Genomic DNA, 25,625 nt, shown 5'->3' with positions numbered 1-25,625 from the left:
CATATTTGTTGGTTGCACATACTAGATGCACACATGGATTGAGATATGGTGACTGTGGAGGATATTTGCGTTTAGTAAACTCATTAACATCACTCTGTGTTAATGTGCATTTTGAAGTATGGCATGAAAAACCAGTGATGGATTGGCAAAATTTTAAATAAAAGTATTTAAGTGTGCAAAAAAGGTTTTACACTTGCTTGCTGTGGTTTTGGTCTTGTAGTAAACATTACACCCATGTGTATGTAACCCATTAGCTGTCTCCATTATGCTAGCCTTGTTTACTGTTGGTTACTATTGGCCCGTCTCCACTGAGTGGTACAGTACAGTATGGTACGGGTCGGTATGAGTCACCTTTAACAGGCTTACATTTGCACTGCGTTTCCACCTTTTGACCGTGGAAACAACCATAAAAGTGTACCGTACCATACCGTATTGTACCACTCAGTTGAAACAGGTCATATGTTATCAGCACTACAGTCAGCTGCTCTAACAACTTGATGAAAATGCATGTCCAGATTCTGCTACTTCGGTCTTCTTAATTTTTGCTTTGGTGGCAGAGTCCGGGCACTAGTCCTGTCTTGTCTAGAATGTTGTGCTCGGCTCAAGTTTTACTCTTATTTCTCGTCATTGTCTGTCCTGGTCATTATATGAGCGCCGTCTTGGCTGTGTTCGGGCCGTGCGGGCTCCCGCTGGATGCAGGTGCACAAGGTCCGGGCGTGCTCAGGCTGCGCGCTCTCATTCTGGTGTGTTTGTTTTGTTTGCGGCATGTTGTTTTCATTCTCAGTGCTCCAGTCTAGTTAGTTTTGGTTGGCACTGGGATTGGAAACATGCATGCCGCATGTGAGTGCACGGTTAGTGTTTTCATTTATCATTTGCTCGTGTCTTATGTTCTGTTTATGTTAGTGTTGTGTTTAGCATGTGGTTTATGTTTACATTCGTCACAGGCTTTATTGTTGTGTTTTATTTGAACATGTTGGCTGCGTGTTTTAGTTCTGTTTTTTACGTGAGCACATGGCTTGTGTTGTGTCTTTGTATCATGTGCTCCTATCTATTGTCTAGTCCCACCCTCGTTGTTAACCCATAATTAGTTTATGTTCACCTGTTTGTTTGTTAATTCTTTCTCTTTATAGTCTCCTCTTGTGTGCTGTTCTGTGCCAGTTCATCACACATCATTTATCGCCTTGTCCTGTCATGTCCTGTTAATGTTTTCCCCTCGTGTTACCAATTTTAGTTTTGCATTTGAGTCATCATCCTGTCTCTACCTGCAACCGTGACAATGCACCTAATTTGCCTTTGGATTTCTTTCATTTTATTGTAAACTGTGAAATGATTAGTTTCAAGCTAGGATGGAAACCCAATGACTGTTCAACAAACAAATTTGAGATGATTTGAGCTGAGGTGGTTTGTCCTCCTGTAAGTACCTAAAACAAGATGTGTTCACATGGTCATGATGGGATGTATATGGTCAACAAAAATATGCAGGTTTGATGTGGTGTTTAACCAATGCTTAATTAGTACAAAGGGGCACAAAGCGTGACAAGAAAATCTCCCCCACATCATTATGCCACCAGCAGCCTGAATCTTTGATACAAGGCAGGATAGATCAAAGCTTTCATGTTGTTTACACCAAATTCTGACCCTACCATCCGAAAGTCGCAACGGAAATCAAAGCCCATTAAAGCAGGCAACCTTTTTAATAACTCTGTTGTCCAGTTTTGGTTAGCCTGAGTAAACGCAAACTCTACTGTGACCATATGCTGCTGTTGCTCTTCTGCTTCAAGTCTGGAGAGTATGCAAATATTGGTAAACAGAGTACTGCAAATCTTAGACTTTTATAGTGCTTTTCTGAACACCTGTACAGGGTTTGCATAGATGCAAGCAGTACATCTGGCCCTAAACATAACGTTTTATTAGGTGTTGCAAACTAAATATTTTCTCCGAATTTCACTTTTTCACAATGACTTTTAACCAGCTGCTTTCAAGGTGATTTTCTGAGATCTATGAAGTCAGTTCTCTTCTGGACCGAGGAGAGTCCATCAAAAACCACAGGTGCAGAGAATCACATTAACCATATGAACATTATTTACTAACAGGAACATATTCACAACGTTTTAGCCGAGTTTAAAAACTGCAGAACTGACTACAGTCTAGCTGATTTCTTAGGCAGTATTTTAACTGCAATTTCAACCTATGTGTCTAATTTTGAGAACTTATTGTCAGCATTTCCACACATTACATAGGGTGCTTAAAGTGCAATTCATGGGAGTCTAAGCTTAGTTAAATTGATGCCAATTCAATTTGACATTTGCATGTTGCCAAGCTAATGCAATGGTACTCTTACCATGAAAAATGGCATACACAAAACACTTGGTAAAAAAAATTATATTTTAATTCCATTAATTAGTTTTCTATAATTTTTTTTTATTGAAAAATAAGTATATTTGCAATCAACATGATGCAAACCTCCATCCATTCCAATGAAGAATGCATGATTCTGCTTAAGATTTGATTAAAACAATTATGCATTTGAGTCTTTGTCCCTAAAAATATGCATAAACATTTGTTCATATACAGTATGCATATCTTCCATTCTACTTTAAAATTAATAATAAACAAATATATTGTTTCTATATATACACATCCAACAACATTGAATGAGTAATTTTATATTTCTCTCAAATTTTTCAATTATTTGGATTATATGGAATGCTTCATGGGATTAAATCCATTGTCAAATGTCTTGATTTTTTTTCTTCTTTTTCTCTCCTTTCCATTTACTGCTTTTCATCAAATTAAAGTTTGTATTGATATGTTTCTCCTCTTAGCTAGTGGTATAGTTTATGGCTTATGACACTTTAACAAAGATTACATAGAGATTAGTATGGGAAAAACACTTCATCAACCAGCGGCACAGATGGTGCTTTTACACCAATGGTTTGTTTTTGTTTTTTTGGTCCAGACCAAGGGCAACAAATGATACATCATTGGGTTTTTCTGTGGTTTTGGTTTCTTAACACACCACACTGATTGCTCTTGGTCTTAACTAGTTGAAATGGACCAAAAGTCATGTGAAACATCAACATCACTTGTTGTCCAGATGTGCCATTGAACTTATTACCTACATGTATTCTGATTTGTCAAAATTAACTTGAGTGAATATTCCTATGGTACTTCCGAAAAGTAAACAAAAAGAGTAGGAAAATTTGGCAGACAACACAACATCACTTCAGAAAAACTATAAATTTAACAAAAATACTAATATACTACTATTCGCCCTACCTCTACCACTACATGCTGGCCTATTTTGTCTAGAATTTACAATATTTTGTGCAAATTTTGCAGCAGTTATTGTACGTGACTAACGTTAATAAAATCTAGCTATTTTTTAAACATTTCTTTGATGATGATACCATAACACATTTATGCCATTATGAGGGTAACAAATCAGATGCCTGTTTGTCATAAAAATCCTTTTTAATGGCCATTTTTTTACATTTGTGGGTCTCCTTGTTCACTTTTGCAGCCATGTTGCTATTGTAGCTTGTGTATTAAATGAAATTTCTCATTTATCTCTTAGTTTTTCGTGTGGTCTTGATAAATCTTTGTTTGCAGGGTTGTAAGGCACTTCCATACATTTATTGCGGCATATTAGGCACTGGATATCATTACTGAAAATGCTTTCTATAATCATTCTTAACCCTCTGGTGTCTAAGGTGATTTTGGGGCCCCTGAGATGTTTTGACATGCCCTGATATTTGTACTTATTTCAGCTACTTATTTCATAGTATTGGCCATCATGTATTTTTTTTTATTTGCTTGTGCTACAACAATATGTGAAAGATTTAGATGTACATGCTTGAATAAATATATATATATATATAAATATTCATTCATTCATTTTCTTGTCGGCTTAGTCCCTTTATTAATCTGGGGTCGCCACAGCGGAATGAACCAACAACTTATCCAGCAAGTTTTTTTTACGCAGCGGATGCCCTTCCAGCCGCAACCCATCTCTGGGAAACATCCACACATACACACACACACACTCATACACTACGGACAATTTAGCCTACCCAATTCACCTGTACCACATGTCTTTGGACTGTGGGGGAAACCAGAGTACCCGGAGGAAACCCACGCAAACGCAGGGAGAACATGCAAACGGCAACTGAGCCGAGGATCGAACCAGCGACCCAGCGACCTTCTTGCTGTGAGGCGAACGTGCTACCCACTGCGCCACTGCGTCGCAAAAAAAAAAAAAAAAAAAAAAAAAAAAAAAAAAAAAAAATATATATATATATATATATATATATATATATATATATATATATATATATATATATATATATATATATATATATATATATATATATATATATTCATTCATTTTCTTGTCTGCTTAGTCCCTTTATTAATCCGGAGTAACATCCACACACACACTTATACAGTAAAGACAATTTAGCCTACCCAATTCACCTGTACCACATGTCTTTGGACTGTGGGGGAAACCGGAACACCCGGAGGAAACCCACGCGAACGCAGGGAGAACATGCTAACTCCACACAGAAACGCCAACTGAGCCAAGGTTTAACCCAGCGACCTTCTTGCTGTTAGGCGACAGCACTACCTACTGTGCCACTGCGTCTCATATATATATATATATATATATATATATATATATATATATATATATATATATATATATATATATATATATATATATATATATTACGCGTGGTGAGTAGTATTTAGAGAAAAAAATTGGTTGAAGAAAGGTCCAAAAAGCCACACTAAATGGGCTTGATCAAGACTTTTCAGTAACCAGTATTATAGGCTTAAATATTTACTTCACAATTATGTGAAAATTATTCTGTTCTCTCATTCAAAGAAAACATTACAATGATTTACATTTTGTAAAGTTAGTGTCTGGGTCAGAATACTGTATGCGTGGGAGTGACAATGATCATGAATAATTCACACCTGGAAAGACAAAAGACACTCCCCAACTGGCTAATGTTCACTCATCAAGGGCATTGTAAAGCAATGTCCAGCTGCAAAAGCTAGCTCAAACTAAATGCATGTTATATTGCTGTATTATGACCTTGTAAACACTATGGATAAACAATGTATGTGCACTTATACAGAATGCAATATATATATATATATATATATATATATATATATATATATATATATATATATATATATATATATATATATATATATATATACACACACACACATTTGAAATTATATAAAACGTGTTTAAAAACCTGTGGTAATAAAAACTTTATTGTGGGTTAAGCCAGCATTTAATAAAAAATTCTAAATGACTCTGAGACACTGAATTAGCAGAATGACCAAAGCTTTAAACACAAGAATAAAAAATATTTTAAACATAAAAAGCAATTACTTTAAAAACAATTACTTTAATATCTTTTATATATGTTTTGCCCAAATAATTGCAGCCGTAGTCAACAAACTTTGACTGTATCAACTGTGGTAAAAAAACACAAAAAAAAACACGTATAACATGCATCATGTTCTGAATAAAAAACCATCAGATCACAGATAAAATATCACCAATATCAATAATATAATGAATAAATCAACTAATACACCAATGTCAATTATGTTAACTTGATAGAATTTAATTCCTTCACCAGTACTTGCAATATGTTTGAGAAACATCAGTAAAATTATCAAAACTTATATCAAAGTAAGAGATCTATCCGACAGTTACAGCAGCAGTTACTAATCCCTCATTTTCACACAAGTAAAAATCTTTCCAGTCATAGGTCCTGAGTTTAGTTAGTTTCTATGCAGCTTTGACGAATAATCTCTCAGCGCGGATCGTTTTCTCAGCGCTACACCAGGAATTGGTCCAAAGTGCCAGAATGACAGCTGACATTTCCCTCCTGCCTATTTTTAGTCTGACACTATTGATTGGGGGTCACCTTCGATGTCTTCGCTCAGATGCGAACCCGTCCTGATCGCACTGAGAAGATTGCACAAGCGTATTAATATGTGATGCCCCCTTCCTCGCGCACATTGTAATTCGCGTAGTAGCTGCAGTCTGATATGGGCCTCCTGTGGTGAAAGGGCTGCTGGGTAATGGTGTGAGAGCAGTATTCCCTGGCAGACGGCTTCATTAAAGGCAGTGGGATGGTTCTTGGATCAATCTTTTTTTCGCACAGGGATCGATTGATTCTCCCCTGTGTGCTGGGGATTCCTCTGTTTGGACCTGCTAACAGAGTAAAGAAGGCCGAGGGGGTGCAATGTCTCACTAATTATCCACCTCCCCCCATCGTCGCTGATGAATAATGAACATATATGACAATGCCGTCTGTCTTGTAGCTACATCGGCACTGTGATGTGTTTGTTAACCCTCGGCTTTGACATCAGTGTGATTACATGTGTGTGAGTGTGTGTTTGAATGTGTCGTTTCTGGCAGCGGCTCTCGATTCTCCAGTGGTCCACACTAGAATTAATAGCTCAGCTACTTTCCAAGCTCAGCAATTACGGTTATTAAGATTAGGTAATTGACCCAGAGGGTTCGAGAGTGCTGCTGTGGAGATATGTTTAAGCAAACATCAGCCTCTCACCATAATGAGGGAATACAGACAGAGGAAAACAAAAGCCGTTTATGAGTGCATTGTGATATGCATATATTTTTGTACATGTGTTTTTCCCGATGTTATTTTGTGTAATTGTACGTTGATTAAGTCACTTTCAAACCAAGCTGTTGGTTAAAGAAAGGAATTTGAGAGACAAATATGTGATTGGCTACATATTTTAGGTTCTGATTGAAATGACTTTATTTCACTAATTTGCAGAACAATTGTAAAATGTGAATGCACCCAAGGGCTAATGCTTTTAGCATAACTTTTACATGCTAATACATTTAGCCTCATGTGTCAGTGGCAGCTATAAACATTTAAAAATATGTATATTTCATTTTATTTCATTTTTACCAAACATGAAACATATTTATATAATTTCTTAGAAAACAACAACAGAATGTAGAAATGCATCAAATTATTATTATTATAATTATTTCATTCATTTTCCTTCGGCTTAGTCCCTTATTTATCAGGGGTCACCACAACGGAATGAACTATTCCAGCATATGTTTTACACAGCAGATACACTCATATACTCTCGCAGTCTAATATACTTCGTTATTATTGTTCATTTATCCTTTTGCTGGAAATTAGAACTGAATTTAGAAATAGCTTTGAAACAAATATTTACACTTAACTAACAAAATTAAATATGTAGGCTTATGGATGTCTTCAGTGGAGTACGTACAACACTGTTTCCTTATCCATGAAAGTAAATGAGTAAAGTAAAGAGTAAAAGTAAAGTAAAGAAAAAGTAAAGAGGCCAAATACAGGAGGCTTATTCTTTATCCTCGCTAAGGGGGCCATTTCCGCCATGTAAAAAGCAAGTTTTGTTTACCGGAGCACCTGGAGGAATCCCACACAAACACAGGGAAAACATGCAAACTTCACACAAAAATAAATCCAACTGGCCCAGCCAGGACTCGAACCAGCGTTTTAGATGTGAGGCGAGAGTGCTACCCACTAAGCCACCATGCCACCTTATTATAATTATAATAATTATTATCATTATTGCAACTTAAAAAAAAAAAAAAAAAAAAAAAAAAAAATATATATATATATATATATATATATATATATATATATATATATATATATATAATAATATTTTAAAACATTTAATTTTAACAGTTATTTTAGTTTCTATATAATATTATTGTATATTAATTAATTTTTATATAAACATGTTTTCTTTTGAAATATTTCTCTTTGACAACAAATTTGAAAAACATTTTCATTACAAACTTGGGTTGATATTTGGGGCATTTTACATTTTTTCCCCACATTATATAAACAACATGCACAGATGGAGAGGTAAATAGAGCTGGTGTTTCCACAAACATCAGCGTGTATTTTACAAACTATGAATGATTTGATTTGCTAGCACTACTGTGCATTTCAGTTTCTAAAACCTAAAATAAACAACCCAGGCTTATTCTGACAACATACCGCTATATACATTTTTGGAGAGCAACTAATACGTTCCAGGAGCTATGTTTTTTTGCAGCTTTTGTTTTCGAGAATTCACTAGAAACCGATGTGCCATTTGCTCCTGCTATTCTCACATAAATCCAAAAGAGGTTGCTGTCGACTGACTGACTTGACTGAATGAATGACCCACCCTCCTCCTCCCCTAAATCTAACCAATAGTGTTTTAAAAAGCACAGATTGACCAGCGAACACCCACTTCCCTAAACCCAACTGACAGTGTTTTGAAAAACAATACAGAAAAAAAGCCCCTTGATTTTTATCATGTTTTTAGACTTTACCACATTCTTACTGTGTTTTTTTAGTTGTTTATTCATTTATTTTTTGGCTTTTGTTTTTTGTCTTACCTGCTTTCTAGAACTGTTCTTCGCTGGACTTGAACCCTGTCGTCATGGTCAACTCTTTTCTGCATCTGAAGTCCGCCAATGTATGCTGCGAGTCACCGAAAAAACTGGTAACAACAGGAAAACCGTACACATGCCGGTAAGTGGTCACACTGATATGAGGCGTCAAACCGCCCTTTATCGTTTGTTTTAAAGATGAAATGCAGCCATGCGGACTTCTGGGTACATAATTTTCAATCTCCAGAAAAGTATATAGGACTACATTTTCAGAATGAGCCTGTGTTGAAAATAAATGTTTATGTGTTTGAAAGCACTAAAAGGTTGCAACAAGTTGTGACAAGCATCTTTCACTGCCTCAGTGTGAGCCATCATGGTAGAGCAGATTTTAATTTAACAGCCGATCATGCTGAAGATTCAAATCATGCCAATCTGATACAGTCATACGTGTCTAAGGATTAATGAGCAGTCATTGAGGAGGAAGAGGATGATTGTTGTACATGTAAGGGTAGAACAATGATTCATGTCAGTTGTTAAATTTATATGAAATGTGACAAAATTGTTGACACTGCTGTCATATTCCCAAAAATCTGATCTCTGTCAAATTTATATGAAAGAAACACAAAAATGTAATTAAAAGATACTGTAGAGTATGATTACATGCAGTTTGTGCTGTTCACACTAACATGAGAAAAACAAATAAGACTCACATAAAAAAACAAGAACAAAGATTTGGACTACATTTGCTTGCAGTGTAGCATATAACATATAAGAGATGCTGAAAACACTGTTATCAAGACATGCTCATGTGAAAAAAAAGTTTTTCGATTTTAAAAATTACTCTAAATCATTTAGCAACTCAAGCCATTGTTGTAATAAAAAAATTGTTAGAGTAAGATTAACACTATTTAAAAAAATAAGTGCATGCAAGTATGAAGCAAGTATTTAATTAAAAAAGTAATAAATGTTTTAATGTTTAAGGCCTGACTGCACCGTATGTCATCACAACTGCTATTACTTACTAAAAAGGAGAAAATAGTTCACCTATTCCCGAAGCTAGATAAATAATTATTTAGGCTTATTTAACAATTTATTTATTATTTATGTACAATAATTAAGACATAAAGAGAGAAAGTAAAAATAAATCAACAAAGAAAATGTAAATGAAAACGTAAATAAAAAAGCTTATTTATTGACTGTTTTAGTCCTACTGTAACACTTTAAAATAACAAACACTGTGCATCTCTCTATATTTAGGCTAAAACACTGCTTTATTTATTTATTTATCTATTTATTTATTTGTGTAAATATGTTTGTACTTTCATTTTAGTTGTCTTTTATTTCATTAATTTTACTTTCCAAAATGAATCCTCATTGCACTTAAATTTACAATGATGATAAAGCTTGTTAAACAGTTTTTTATAATTATTGAAAGAATTATAATGCTTGATTTCGTTATTTCATCTTCATTTATAAGTAGCACGTTATTAAAATACAAATACAGCTATTGCATATTTTTGTCCATTTGCATCCCGTCCCTTTGTGCCCCCTGGCGGCATAGTCGCAAACTGCTGTTACACGTACGTTAATTTGCTGTGTTCACATAGACAAGGATGAAGCATCAAGTGAGAGTGATTTACATGTTTAGTCAATGCAAAGATGCGAATAGACATCCTGCAGCACGAAACGCACAAATGAGGTGACACGAATGATGCAATTTGCACGAATGAAGTGCGAGCTGAGCATTTTGCGCGTTTGATGAATGAATCGTACAAGTTTGAAAATCTGAACTTCAGCAGACATTTACCCTGTGTTAACCAATTGGGAGCTTGATTTTAAAGGGCCGTGATTATGAGGTAGCGTCTATTGTTGGTGTCCCAGGGAAAAATCCTCTTGCCGACACTATACAACAGTTCATCAAACTGGGCTTGACTCAGTCTGAAGCACCGCTGAAAGCTTCCATCATCCAGGTATAGTTTCTGGAGAAGTTAATGAACTCACAAAGTTGGGTGCACCTCTGAATTGATCTAGTGGACTCAGACACGGCTCCAAGCAAATTTACACAGTTTTTCAGCCTTCATGAAAGCACATAAAGCACAGCTATTCTCACTATAAAATCTATGTTAGCCATTTAGCAACGAAGCTAGAATCACCGGGCAGACAGAAGCCCCATGATGCTAATCCACATTTATTGTGAAGTGAATTTGATGTGCAAATGTAACGAGTAAACTTAAAATTTTCATGCGTCTATTTCCACACAGCATTAGTCCCTTAGTGCTGCGGCAGCGCCATAGTAATTGTCCTTTTAATGTGCCACCCACAGTAGGAAACAAATTTCACTTTTGTTGATTTCTGTCATTACTGAATGATCAAGCAAATAAATAGCAACAACATCAGCAAAAATTCCAACTTTTCACAAATAGTATGTACAGACAATTATATATATATTTTATGCCGTGAGTATTATTATTACAGTGTATTAACAATCAGAACATTCATAAAGCCAGATTCACAAATACATCTTTAATATGGTCAAATAAGCTTGCTGACAGGCTAGAAATGAAAACTTTTTAAAATTTTTAAAAATGAAAGAGGGACTAAAGCCACATCTTGGAAGGAAAATGTTATGAGAGATCAGGGAGTAATCTTTTGAGTTATACTTAGCACCTAGCAACCACATAGCAACATGCAAAATTACAATTAGAGCACCTTTGCAGTAGTCAGATATCAGCTTATTAATGTGCAAAGACCTTTAAAAAAGTAATCATTGTAATTATTTTGATTTATTTAGCTTAAATTGAATAACATGTTCTAGAATATTTCAGCTATTTTTACCCAATGTTTCAAACTAATTAGCTAGAAAGCTGTGCTTTAAGAGTAAAAAATTAATTCACAGCATAAGCTACAGTACTTCACAGTATGTTTAACAGTGTTTTTTTTTTTTTACATAAACCCTTATGTAGTAAACTATAATTTAGTGTAATTATAGAATAATTTACTCAAACTATTCAGTGCAGCACATTTAGACCTCAATATTCTCAGTCGCCTTTCATGATAAATAATTAAGCATTCTTAATTTGCAAGCTGAGATTGCTATGTGCGATCTTGTACTTGGTGCAATATCCATTTTTTCATTGCTTTAATTTAACAAATGAAATATCAACATTATGTTGATATGATGTTAGCCGTGTCCTCGGGGACTTCTCATACTGAAGTGTCTTTTCAATTTCCTCTGCATCATTTTCATAATGCGGATGTGCTGGAGCCAAACAGTTTTTTTTCCACATTAGAAATGCGCTAACAATCGGCCACCTGTCAGGCCCATATTTCATCCCTTTTTCACTCGGGCTTGGAATAAGCAAGATTATAAGCCACTTTCAGCTCATGTGGAAACGTTCGATCACACCATTGTTTGATCAGAGAGGTACAAACCTGCTAAATAATTAAGAGATCAGCACCCCTTTGAGAGAATACAGTGCTAAGCTCCACATGAGAAGCATCCCGGGATCCCGCTCCAGCTCAAAGCGTCCGCATTAAAACAAGCAATCACGAGCACGATGCTGAACTTAAATGAGAATTTGTTTTTCTCTCCCTCACATGTATTTTTCACTCTGTCAATCTGTAGCATAAAGAGATTTGCCTTTCAAAACAAGGCTTAAAAAGCATGGTTTAATAAGCGCCGAGACACATCCATCTTTGTTTGCGGGAGATAAGTTAAAATGTGCGGCATTCTGGGAGGTCTGCCCATTGCTGTGCATCTCTTCTGTATATATATATATTTATTTACACGTTCATGCACAAACGCTTTGTCTTAAAACCTTTTAATGGAGCTAAAAAAGAAGCAGCACTGGATGGAGGAAAAAAATAAAACAGGAAAGGGAAAAAATGAGTCACACTTTTCGCTTTACAATTTTGAAGGTGTTTGGCGTGTTCGCTTTATGCCATCTCAGAGATTAGGGAATCCAACCAGCTTCTGTTCCCCAGCATGTCCTCTTTCAACTCCCCCCTCTGTGCCAGCAGCCCCCCGTGTCACAGAATTAAACACACTCCTTATTTATTTATTTTATTTTATTTTATTTTTATTATTATTCATCCGCCGGAAAAGAGGCACCTCAGATACCTGTGACTTATAACACGCTCCCAGCCGAGCCTTTGATTGATTTTTTTGACAGAAATGTCCTCATTAGGTCGCTACAAATGGCATGAAAAGACGCACGCCGCAGAGAAGGGAAGAGGAGAGGGAAAGTGGAGGAGAGAAGAGGGAAGAAAAAGTTTGCTTGCTTTTTTGACACTTGCCAGCTTTTATCTGCGTGGCGTTTCCAGAGTACGGTTCAAAGTTGCGCGTATGCATGCGTACAGGCACACTCGTACATGCAACCCAACGCGCCTCTATAATTATAATGCACCATTAATTAAAGAAAGGGAGTATAATAGATTCCAGATGAACCTCTGTGACTAATTATCATGTCTTTGATAAGCGTGCCGATGGAGAGAGAGAGAATGAAAGAGAGTGAAGGGGGCTCAGGGCATCAGAGAAAGAGAAAACCTATGGAATGGGAAAGAGAGGCAGTTTTGAATCTTCCCCCAACATGGCATCCGGAGACGGGGTTGCACACTTGAATTCAAAGCCTGTTTTCTTAATTAAAGGGTTTAATGGGAATGGGGATGGGCTGCCTGAAGAGAGATCCAGAGACAGAGAGAGGATTATGAGGAAGATGCTACTTGAGATAAACAAAAGTTCTGATTTTTTTTTGTCTCGCTTAGATAAGTTTTGGAATATTTGTGCTACATGTTCGAGTCCTCCACTTATTTCTGGCATGTGATTGAAATTATATTTCAGTGCAGCTTCAGATGGTGGAGGAATTAAGATAAGTAGCTTTGCTTTAAGTGTAACACCAGAATAATCTCTCATATCGCCACCTTTTAAAAGCATGAAAAAAGAAAACATAAACAGCATTACATTTTTTAGGGGAGGAAGAACAAGTTCTGTGTATTGGGATGTAGTTTACACTATACACAACACTGACAAGCGTGCGGTGATGTGTATACAGCAATAATAGACTCATTTCATCCACTGTAGGCATAACAGAGATTCAAAAATAAACAGATTAGGATTAATTATGTAGTGTGTGGACTATAAATTCATCTCAAAGATTTCTTTGGGTAGAGCTGTGCATGTGTGTGTGTGTGGCTGCAGATGGAGTCCTTGGCGAAAACCTGTTGACACATTGAGACCATTAGTGCTGTTTTCCTTCTACTCTCACTGCCAGTCTGCCTCTGCCACCTCTCCTGCTGACGAGAGTAAAAATACTCCGTAATGCCAAACGCCAGTGCTTTCTGCTTTAAAATCCACCATTCGCCCATCTGTAAGCTTCTGTAAGGTTAGTTATGGAAATATAAGAGTGAATCTCACAAATGAGAGAAAGAAAATAAAACAGGAGATGATATGTTGCGTAATAAAAATGGTTATTGCAAAATAATATTGAAAAGGCTGTTAATATTTGCGTCTTTGTATTGTTTAATTGGTAAATGGTTAATAAACTAATGATATTAATGATGGTCCATTTAACAAATTTTGTTGATTATAAGTAGGATTAATCAGAATCTGTAGATTTTATAAATATTTTTACACAGAACTTTGTAAAAAAAAATCTGTGGATTTACAATATTATATTTGTGCATATACATTAGATTAGTCAGTACTGAAGCCAAATCTGGAGCTTATCTAAGAAAATAACTTACAATAACTGTGCAAAAACGAGTACTATTAAATTAATATGTTAAAGAAAAACATTAAATACAAATTTTAAAAATATGAAAAATCAAAAGAAGCAAAAAAAAAAAAAAAGAATAATTTAGTTGAAATTTTGTAGGTTGTAATTTTTTTGCAATATTTTGCTTGAATTTAATTATATTATCTTTCAATTTATAAATATGTTTGCTGACTAAAATATTATTTTAATAAATATTTCTGTTTAATAAATCTGTTTTGTTTAAATGCACCAACATACATTGCCTATATTCATTGATAAATGGATCAAAATATTCATTTTCAAAATAATTTTGTGAGTACAGGAGCTGAAAACGTAACATAAAAAGTAAAAATAAAATAATTTCTTGACTTTTTTGACTTTTTTCTTGATTTATTTACAGAGCAAATCCAATTAGAACCATTTGTTTGGTAAACAAAGCTAGTACAATAAGTCTTTCATATAATGTATCTAAAAGACAGATAGATATTTTACAAGTTTGATCATATTTAAATCCTCTAAACATTTACATATTAATCAATAACAATACTGAAATTAATATAAAACTGTATAAATATAAATAAATACACACTTACATAGCACTTAAATAAATAGATGGAATGATGGAAAATCTGCAGATGTTGGCCTAGTTATAAGTTACAATGCAACTACATGCCAGCTAATTATCATTAGAGTTTAATTAAACTATACTGTTAGGGTTAATGTAAGTTGACATCATGAGAATATCTGTTGGTAGAGCATTTTAAATATTAAAAGATATTAAAGGGACATTTCATCCAGTAATGAAAATTCTGCCATTATTTACCCATCCTTAACTTCCAAAACCAAACCAGGGGTCCGTTCTTCGTACCTCGCTTAAATGATCTAAGATGATTTGGCAGATGCTGGATCTGTTCATCTCTGATCTCTGGCTAATTTGGTTCTTCAAACAAGTTCGTGTATCAGATTAAAATGTCTGGATGAACTGATCTGAGATCGCTGCGTGTGTTGTGAAGGACAGATCTATCGATCCTTGAAATCATGATCAGCAATTTAACGATTGGCTGACGGCACAGCAGCGTAATGACATCATCTGATTAATATTCAATTATCCATGTGAGCTAAACTACATAAAATTTGCAGTAAACAGTTTGTTAAATATGATACGCAATAACTTTACACCTTGTTGTGGGCTGCATGCTTGGCCCTTTCATGTGTCAAGACCAATTTATTTAGTTTTACAGTTAGAGCAGATTTTCCTTATTATAGTAGTATTATAGTAGCAATTTTTTTTAATCGGTTTAAAGAATAAGTGGATGTTTACAAAAGCACTTTGATATTGGTAAAGGTATCTGCAACTTTTATGAAGCATCAAATTACTGCCATATTATTATAACTGTCAAAACATGTATATGACTGCATAAATGTATTATTGCTTTTAATATTGTACATGTCTTTTATATAACACAAATTGTACTTAAGCGATCTAAAAAGTTCATATCAGTTTTCTCTTTGCACCCCTAGGTGGCACTCTTTGCTTTTTTTATTAAAAGAAAAGTTTTATTAATACATATATTTAGTTAAAAATATTTACTATTTTTCGAAGTGTATATAACTACTGTAAGAAAATATCAGCATATGGTACATACTTTCAGTGTTATCTTTGCTTATACTGAGCCGATCTAATCCTGTTTATATGAATTGAGCCTGCTACCGACCAGGTTTGAGCTAGCAGAACTGTTGCTATGACAACAACTCTCGGATCAGCTTTGAAGAACGAAACGATCCTGAATCATGTCAAATCGTCAATAACCAAATCCAGCTAACTGAGTAATCCACGTACGATGAACAGACCCAAGTTTAAGTTTTTTGTTCTGTTTGTTTAGCACTGTCACCTCATAGCAAGAAGGTCGCTGGTTTGAGTCCCAATTGGGTAAGTTGGCATTTCTATGTGGAGTTTGCATGTTCCCCCAGTGTTTGTGTGGGTTTCCTCCGGGTGCTCCGGTTTCCCCCACAGTTCAAAGACATATGCTATTGGTGAATTGAATAAACTAAATTGGTTTTAGTGTATGTGAGTGAATGTGAGAGTGTATGGATGTTTCCCAGTACTGGGTTGCAGCTGGAAGGGCACCCGCTGTGTTTTGTTCTGTTTGTTCTGGATAAGTTGGCGGTTTATCATGCTGTGGTGACCCCTAGTGAATGAAGGGACTAAGCTGAAGGAAAATGAATGAATGAATATAGCTTTAGTTTTACAGCACATTTGTATTTATTTATTTATGCTGCCTTGTAAAATTTACAGCATTACTGGCAATTTTTACAAGATTACTGGCAAAATTTACAAGCGCACTGTAATTTAACAATTACAACTGTACTGTATTTTTACATCACAACTGTAATTGTTAATTTACACCACTTGTATTTACAAAATTGCCAAGAAAGATAAAAAACCCAAACCGGTTTGGAACAAGTAAGGGGGAGCAAATTTAAGTTTTAGGTGAACTATCCCTTGAAGCAGACAGTCTGCTAATATTTACCTGCCCCAGCAAGAAAAACATTTTTGGATTGTATTTCTTAACTCCTAATGTTGCTAGTTAACTCACTCAATGCATTTTTTTTTCAACTCATTCCATAATTTCTAAAATATCAACCTTTATCAAATGGTAGATACGTCGGTTTATGGTAAAAGTACAGAAATAAATACAAGTACTATGAAAAAACTTTGAAGTGTAAGACCAATTTATTTAAAAACATAATCAAAAACGTTTTTGAACACTAAATCATCTTTATTTTTTTATGTATGCCATAAAATATTTCAGACTCATGTCTTCTTGTTTGTTTTTATACAATAAAACCAAAATCAGGTGTAGTAGTGCAACAGGATTATGTTTGTTTAATTTTATTTGTAAACCAACAATGCTGTGTAGAGTAAGCCATTATTTAAAACTGTCAAAACATGGTCAATAATTTAGTAGACAGACAGTTAAATTACTTAGAATTAGTTGTTTTGTAGTTGCAGTCTAACTTATGGTCAACAGAATATGCATAAGCAGCCATCAAAACAAATACCAAAGTAATTTAAAAAATAAATGTCTAAATTAGTACTACTAGAATGAAAAATAAAAAGACATATCATATCAACATATTATTGACATTTGTTATTATTTAGACTGGATATAAAAGACTCTTAAAATATTTCTTTCTTAAATATGCAGTTTTAGGCTTTTTAGTTTTTTAAGTTTATGTTATTTTTTATACGTAATATAAGTAATTATAATAATATAAATAACTTTAATATAATAAAAAAGTGATTTTAATAATCCTAAAATAAACTTTATATTCTTTGAGCAAAACAAGTTGGAATAATATTATTTTTATTTTTAATATTAATGCTGTAATAAATTATTGAAAGGGAGATCAGGATCTTGACACACACAAACACACACATGACACACTGTCAACATCCTACTTATAAATAAATAAACGGCAGTATAAGAAATGTTCACCCTTATCTAGTCACAATTTATTCATATATGTTTTTTTCTTAATGGTCTTATGATGAAGCTTTTCTTGGATAGATGATTGGATATTATTGTCTTGTCATGCAATTAAGATATTCTATTTTGTGATAACTCTAAAACCACAGAGTGCTACTGGCATTACAGAGTGCAACAGCTTGGTTGCCATGAACAACATAAAGTCAATCATAAAGTAACACGGCATTATTAACAATCAAGAATCAAGTACTCTATGTGTTTGATTTCGGGTCAAATAACGACTATAACAAGTTCCTGACAGGTTTTCAGAGTCTCAGCCATACCCTTTTTAAGCCAGACATGAAGCGATCATATCTGACCCTTGTTCACTCGCTTTAGCTTGATTTTAATGCGGCTCACCTCTTCATGTTAGACCAACGGACAAGGGAGATCATTTAGGAGAGTCTGAAATACAAGCCGGCGCTCTGATGATATAGATATGAAAGCGTACGGGGAGGCTCATTTGAAATGTTTGTGCGAAAAAAGGAAAGAGAAGGAGAGCGAGCGAGTGAGAGTGACAGAGAGCAAGAGAGAAGGGAAAGTCGGTGGCAGTGCTGAACCTGACACTAATGAGCCGCCTTTCTGATGGGACCTGACAGCGCAGAAGAAAGCTGAATCCCTCGACACTGACGCTACACAACACTCCCTCCTAATTGGAGCAGTGTGTATGTGTGCGTGGTGTGTGCAGGGAAACCTGGGCAGAAATAAGATCCGCTTTGTGCGAAACATGTTAATAACAATGGTAATACAGTCTTGAGTGTGACTGGGACCGCGGTTTATTTGTAGATGCGCGACGGTGCGTCTGAGGTTGACATTGTTCGCTATACCAAACTCTCTTTCTTTCTTTTCTTTCTCTCTCATTCACAGTTTCTCTGCTCATTTGCGTGCATTTGAGGAAATTGCTGTGGTAGGGTTGTTGCTTTAAATTAGTGTGCGAGTGTGACTGTCATCGGCTTAATGCATTAATGATCAAAACAAGACTTTAAATACAGGCCAATTTGGGTTTTATCTGTTGTGTTTGTGCTGAAAAACATGTTATGTTTCCTAAGTGGATTGAGCAACAAATTTCTTTAATTAAATATGGGGTTATTATGCTAGAGCGCCATGTAAAGCACAAACAGTTCTATCCAGATTGTTATTTGCGTGTCGTGCCTTATTTGTAAGTCAAGACATGTTGAAAAGAAATGGTTCAACACTGCCTTTGGATGTGTATTATGATAAAAACAACACTGGAGCAGAAAAAAATACATTTCTTTAGGCATACATTACATGTAAAAGTGCAGTATGAAAAAAAGGACACTTCAACATTTTCAGTTTCTCTGGACTTATAAATTGTAGTTACATTTTTAGTTGTGCTAGGCAGCACTTTAAAATTATTGAATCACAATTAATTACATGATTTATTTTGCAATTAATCCTATTCGTATATGCAAAATTCAACAATAAATTCAAAAGTAGTTTATTGCTTTTATTTAAAAAAATGTGTATGTGAAAAAATCAACCCAGCCTCGTTCTGAAAATGTACATTTCTGGAGAGTGCCAAATACGTCCCAGCATCTACTTTTTTTTTTTGCAGTTTTCGTTTTTTACCAATCCACTAGAGGCCGCTGTGTGCGCTTTTTTGATATCTCAAATTTCTCTCGCGAGTACCTTTCATGCACGCTGTTCTCACGTAAATCCACCAGAGGCCCCTGTCGTTTGACTGACTGACTCAGTGACTTACTGACTGACCAATTGACTGACCTACCCTCCTCCTTCTCTAAACCCAACTAATAAGTGTTTTTTAAAAAGCACAGATTTTTCACTGGACTATAACCCCGTTGTCGTGGTCAACTCCTCTCTGCTTCTCAAGTCTGCTGATGTACATGGCGAGCTAACTGGATAAACTGGTAACAGTGGGAAAACTGTCCACATGGAGGTAAGCGGTCAGCTGATAAGGATTGGTGTCATACTGCTCCGTAGCGTTCGTTTCAAAGACGAAATGCAGCCATACGTAGTTCTGGCTACATTATTCGCGATCTCCAAAAATGTATATAGGGCTGCGTTTTCAAAATGAGCCTATGTTGGAAAAAATTATATAACACTAAACAACTGAGGTGTTTTTATAAACATTCTACCCTTTACTTATTGACAGTTAAAAATTCATTGTAAATCCTAAGTTAAATCTAAAGCCAAACCTATTTGCCACTGCCAGTGCATTTAGTGTAATTAAGTGATTATTACATCAATGGTTCTCAGTTTCTGTCCTTGCACCACAATGAAAGCATAGAAAACCACTAGTCCTGTCCAGCCTTGCATGTCATGCTTGTCTCTAGTTAACTTGTGCACTTATCTCCCATCTTTGTTTGTGTCTTTGTCTATGATTTAAGTATGGGGTCTCGGGTGGGTTCAGACCAACATTGAAGTCAGAATTATTAGCCCCAGTTTGATTTTTGTTGTTTCTTTTAAAAAATATTTCCCAAATGATGTTTAACAAAGCAAGGAAATTTTCACAGTATGTCTGATAATATTTTTTCTTCTGGAAAAAGTCTTATTTTTTATTTTGGCAATAAATAAAAGCAATTTTTAATAATAATAAAAAAAAAACATTTGAAGGTGAAATTATTAGCCCCTTTAAGCTATATATTTTTTCGATAGTCTACAGAACAATTTATTATGCTTAGAAATGTGTTGAAAACATCTCTTCATTAAACAGAAAATGGGGAAAAAATAAACAGGGGGGCTAATAATTCTGACTTTAACTGTACATTTCTTGAGATTGCGAATTATGTAGCCAGAAGTAAGTATGGATGTCTTTAAAACTATGGGGCGGTATGACGCTGTTTCTTTTTACGCTAGCAGCTGACCACTTACCTCCGTATGGACGGCTTTCCCGCTCTTTCCAATTTGTCCAGTTAGCCCGCCATGTACGTTTGCAGACTTGAGATGCAGAGAGGAGAGGGGGCTTTTCTTTTTCTGGATTGCTTTTCAAAACACTGTCGGTTTTGTTCAGAGAAGTGGGTGAAGGGGGTCAATCCGTGCTTTTTAAAACACAATTGGTTGGGTTGTGTTTTCAACTGGTGGGTCGCGACCCAAAAGTGGGTCGTGGGAACATTTTCATTGGGTCGCAGAGTGTGTGGTCAAAAAAACAACAAAATTTTAATTTAACTTATTTTGCTTATACTGTACTTTTATTTTGAAATGCATGCACGACAACCCTACCATTTGACATGTGAAACTTTATTTAATTATAGCAACAAATATGTTGAAGCGCAAGTGTGACCCCGAATATACAAAGTATGAATTTGCATATTTTGACGACAAAAAAGGCTTAAAGCCTCAGTGAGTCAAATTTAGTGAGGTGCTCTCACAAGAGAGCATTAAACCTTCTGAATTAAAACAACATTTAGAAACCAGACAACATGTTTTATTAACAGTTCAGTTTAGTTCATGGTAACTGAACTTTTCCTTACCCTAACCACGGTTTACAGTATTTGTCGTTTTTACTTTGTAATATTTCTATACTTTGATGCATTTTGTTAAATGACAGCAATGAAATATTGTTTATTTGTAAGTCTTGGTGATTTTCTTATGATTTATCTGTCACTTCATGTTTATGTTAACAAATAAATACAAATTAAATATAATTCCTAAAATTGTATTGTAGTTCCTAAAAATTTGGGTCGCAGCCTGATAACTATGTAAAAATGTGGGTCCTATGGCCAAACCAGTTGAGAACCCCTGGTTTAGAGAAGGGGGTGGGCGGGGGTATCGGTCGGTTGATCGGTCAATCAGTTAGTCAGTAGCAGCCTCTGGTAGATTTACGCGAGAAGAGCAGGCACAAATAGCACTCGTGAGAGATATTTGAGATCTCAAATGCTGTAACGGTGGCAATGTACAAAGTCAATATTTTCTTGTAAACAACAAAGAAAAATAAAATAAAGTAAAAAAACAATTCTTCACCGAGGCGGGATCCGAACCCCGGTCTCTTTGTATTGGGGCATTGCGACGTACCCACTCGGCCACATGACTCTTAAAAAAACGAAACAAATTACTTTGCACTAAAGATTAAAGTAAAGAATTGTTCGGGTGCCAGACAGGATTGAAACCTGTCAAATTATATATATTAAATTATGCCCAGATAACATATTTAGCATCAGACACAAACCATCCGTTACACACAAAATGAAGTGGAATAAATGATCAAACAAGATTCAAATTCAACTCGGTTTATATTTCAACCAAAACAACAAATCAAAAGAAATATTAAATTGGCATCTGTAACAGTAAAGACTTAAAACAGTCACGTCTAGATCAAAAACAAAGCACAAACAAAAATAGATAGTTATGCATCAACAAGCAAAACAAAAACTACACCAATTGTATAATTTGAAAACAACAACAACAACAAAAAACAAAGAGGGGAAATCAAATCAATACTCACACAAGGGAACTGAGTGTGTTATGCAATTGAACGTGGCGTTTGTGGGAACTAGTTTGAATGATTTTAGCTCTTGACAGATAACTTGACCTCCGAAGGATAACGATATCGAGGAGTTGAGATGAATAAGAAGAAGAAAAACAGCACTCACGGAGACAACGTCCAGGCAACCCAAGATTTTAAGTCAACAACTCTTCATAAGTTCTGGTCGCCGCCAGGAGATGAGAGTAGAAAACCCCTCCGCAAACGATCCAGCAAGAGAACCCACATCGGTCCGTTGCTCCCAAACAAACACTTGGATCACCTTTTCAGGACACCCCGCTATTCTGCACGTCGCTTCCTTCAGTACACTACCTTCACCTTCACTTCCGCTCAAAACTTCCTCCAACAAACACAACACCTCCAAACACCTTCTCACTTCCGTTTTTATTGAAAAACAAATTCATCTTTCCCCGCAACGTCATTGATTTATGTGTTCACCATTGGTGCGTTTGTTTGAATTGTGCGGTCGAAAGAGACCGTCACAATGCGTACACACAAAAACTGCAAAAACAGCATAGCTCCAGGGACGTATTTCGCAATCTCTAGAAATGTATATAGGGCTACATTTTCAGAATAAGCCTGGGTTGGTTCGGACTTTGCGTGGTCTCGTCCCTTGCATTCTTGTGTTTTGGTTTTGGATCAGTGGCGAGGCTTTAACTACCATATGTGTGAATATTCCTTCACTTATCGTGCCCTCATGTCTTCCATTCTGTCTTGTGTTGGCATTGTATGTAGCATGTGGCTTATGTTCACATTTACATGTTTTGTTTCATGTAGACATGTGGTTAATGAGCGTTCTCATTGGCTGTGTGCTCTCGTCCTGTTTCATGTGAGCGCAAGGATATTGTTTTTGTTACTTTGTGCCATGTGCTCTCCTGTCTATTGTTTAGTGCCTCCTATCCTGTTATGCCATTATAAGTTAATTATGTTCACCTGTTTGTTCATTGATTTTTGCTTGCTCATACAGTTGCTTACTAGTTTTTGCTGTCCTGTGCCAGTTCATCATAATGTTTCTTGTGTGACTTGCCAGCTTGGTCAAGAGAAGTTTCATTTTTTAGCTACTCCTTTCCCCCTCAGGGTTGTTTATGTTGCCTTTTGTTTTACTGTATACAAAATAAATACTCCTCCAAGACTGTACTTGAGTCCTCGCTCCTTCCCTTCATCCCAGTGGTCTCAAACTCATTTTCTGGAGGGCCACAGCTCAGCACAGTTTATCTCCATCCACCTCCAACTTATATTTGTCTAATAGTCCCTAGTAGTCTTAAACACCTTGATTAGTTTGATCACCCTTGATCACTTTTCGCCCCATACACTTACATTCATATGCATATGACTGCGGCAGACTGGAAACTGGAAACGCAAGCGTTTGAAAGATCAAGCTTGGTGAACTCAAACCTGCAAAACAGCATCACGTGACTGTGTGAGACCAATAGATGATCAAAACATGACCTCTCTGTAGAGAAATTTAAAATATAGAGCATATATGTCTATATGTTATATGTTATATAAGACATGCTTTGTTTACCAAATACGTGGATCTAGATGTATTTTGTGTTGTAAATGTTAAATAAAAGTAAAAAAAGGTATTATTTTTATTTAATATTTAATTTCATTTTTAGTTACGATACTCGCAAAATCATTCCGTACAAATCAGCGGATTTTTTACAAATTTCTGAGCAGAAATAGCAAAAAATGTCCACAAATTCTGTCTGGTCCTACTAATGGAATATTGAAAGATTTAAAACAACAATTGACTAGTATTTTAGTGCTTTTCTGTGATTCTATAAATAGAGTTTTTAATATGACAAGATTATTTAAAAAATGTAAAGCGCACAATCCAATGTGCAGGCATTATTCTTCTTCTATTTTTTCAGATGCTTTAAACACTTTGTTTTTGTCGTCGACCTGTTGCCTAAAAGAAAACAGAGAGAAAACATCATGGAAAATTAATGATTTAAGACGATAGAAATCCTATTATATATACACATTTTGTCAAAGCTAATATTTAATTCGTTCGTGGCTGTTTTTTATTAAGGTGATAAATAGCATGAGGGGACACACACACATCTATGACAAGAAAGTAATAAACAAGTTCAAAAACACAAATATTCAAATTCATGAATTATTTTGTGAATTGCATTTCAACTCTGAACAAAATCCCGCTGGGAGCAGTTCAAAATCCATGTTTTAAATGTAAAACAAATTCATTTTCCTCAGAGACTGCAAAGGCAGTGCATGCAGAGAATGGCCTATTAGCACAAAAAGTGACCAGGCTCATTTTATCACACTTGCTCAATATGATCCCTTTCAAGCTGAAATTCAATACAATATAAGGTTTTCGCATCAAGCTGATTCTAATTGACAATGCGCTGTAAAAAAGCGAGGCAGGTTAAAGCGAGGGGTGGACTGATTGCGGTATACTCACTCCTGAGGTGATTACAGGCCCTGACTCTCACGCTCAAATGAATGTGGACTCAATTGTGTTTCCCTTTTTGTCCTCCGTTGCCAATAGATTCCTCCCCCCAACCCCTATGGTGCTGTTTCCTCCTCTGAATCAATCATTTTTAATTTATCGGGGGGATTTATGTGACAATGGCTGATGAGAGTTTCAATAAGGCAGGAGAAGGAGAGAGAGAAAAAAAACACTGAGATGAAAAAAAAAGCCCATGCAAATCTCTTGGATGATGCGATTAGTGTTGGAAACCAAATCAAGGCTGACTTGAATAGACACAGAACACAAAATCATATTAAGTTGAATTCGATGTGCATGGCTTTACATTCAACACTGCATCCTCACACACACACTTTCTCATTCTGTTTGTCTTTTTTTTATTTTACTGACCTGAAAATGCTTTTCCACATTACATATTCTCTAGATATTCCTGGCTCATCCCGTCCCGTACCCCTTGCATAGATGTTTTGGAGGTTTAAGTGCAACACAAAAACTGCCAAAAGCCATACGAACAAAGTGTTGCCACTTATTCCGTTATCACATTTCACAGCGCGCAACACATGTACGAGTTTGAAATATTTCCCCTCGGGTGGTGTTTGACATCCTAACCATGACAGAACTGCTTTTGTACATCAGAAATATATGTGATGTTAATTTTGTAGGTAAGAGCGGTGACCCGTACATCAAAAAAAAAGCATGGCGTATCATTTTCCTGTGATCCTTTCAGCACGGTTAAATGAAGAGTGGCGTGAGGGTTGACAGGATCTCCGAGTGAAGCGCCCGAGAGCTAAAGTGCATTTATTTTATGTGTGTGCGTTTGAAGCACTGGGCATGGCATACATGGCCAGGTCCTCGGCGTGAGGTTCCCTAGCACAGATGGTCCTCTCTGTAGGGCAGGGCAGGGAACGGGGACTCCCCCCTCGGCCACCCTCCGCCACAGAAGGTCGAACTGTCCGAGCAGTCAGGGATGCCTCAG

General features: G+C 35.8%; 1 protein-coding gene across 13 annotated transcripts in view; it reads left to right on the top strand.

Annotated features, from left to right (window-relative positions):
* LOC147833949 (uncharacterized) overlaps positions 1–25,625 on the top strand; it is a 181,753-nt gene that overhangs the window by 34,535 nt on the left and 121,593 nt on the right. For 7 of the 13 annotated variants that reach the window (XR_015507410.1, XR_015507412.2, XR_015507418.2 and 4 more), the window contains one exon: positions 8,470–8,594. Coding sequence is in view for 1 of the 13 variants with exons in the window: in XM_087281486.1 (XP_087137612.1) it covers positions 8,470–8,594 (125 nt within the window). In the remaining 12 variants the exon portion in view is untranslated. Of the gene's footprint in view, positions 1–8,469; positions 8,599–16,088; positions 16,136–22,225; positions 23,335–25,625 lie in introns of those variants that run through there. The other 6 variants (XR_015507408.1, XR_015507411.2, XR_015507415.2 and 3 more) reach the window with 4 other exon arrangements.

The sequence above is a fragment of the Danio rerio genome, chromosome 14 (assembly GCF_052040795.2).
Source record: "Danio rerio strain M-AB ecotype USA chromosome 14, GRCz13ab, whole genome shotgun sequence".
NCBI lineage: Eukaryota > Metazoa > Chordata > Actinopteri > Cypriniformes > Danionidae > Danio > Danio rerio.
This window is presented reverse-complemented; position numbering and strand designations above follow the sequence as displayed.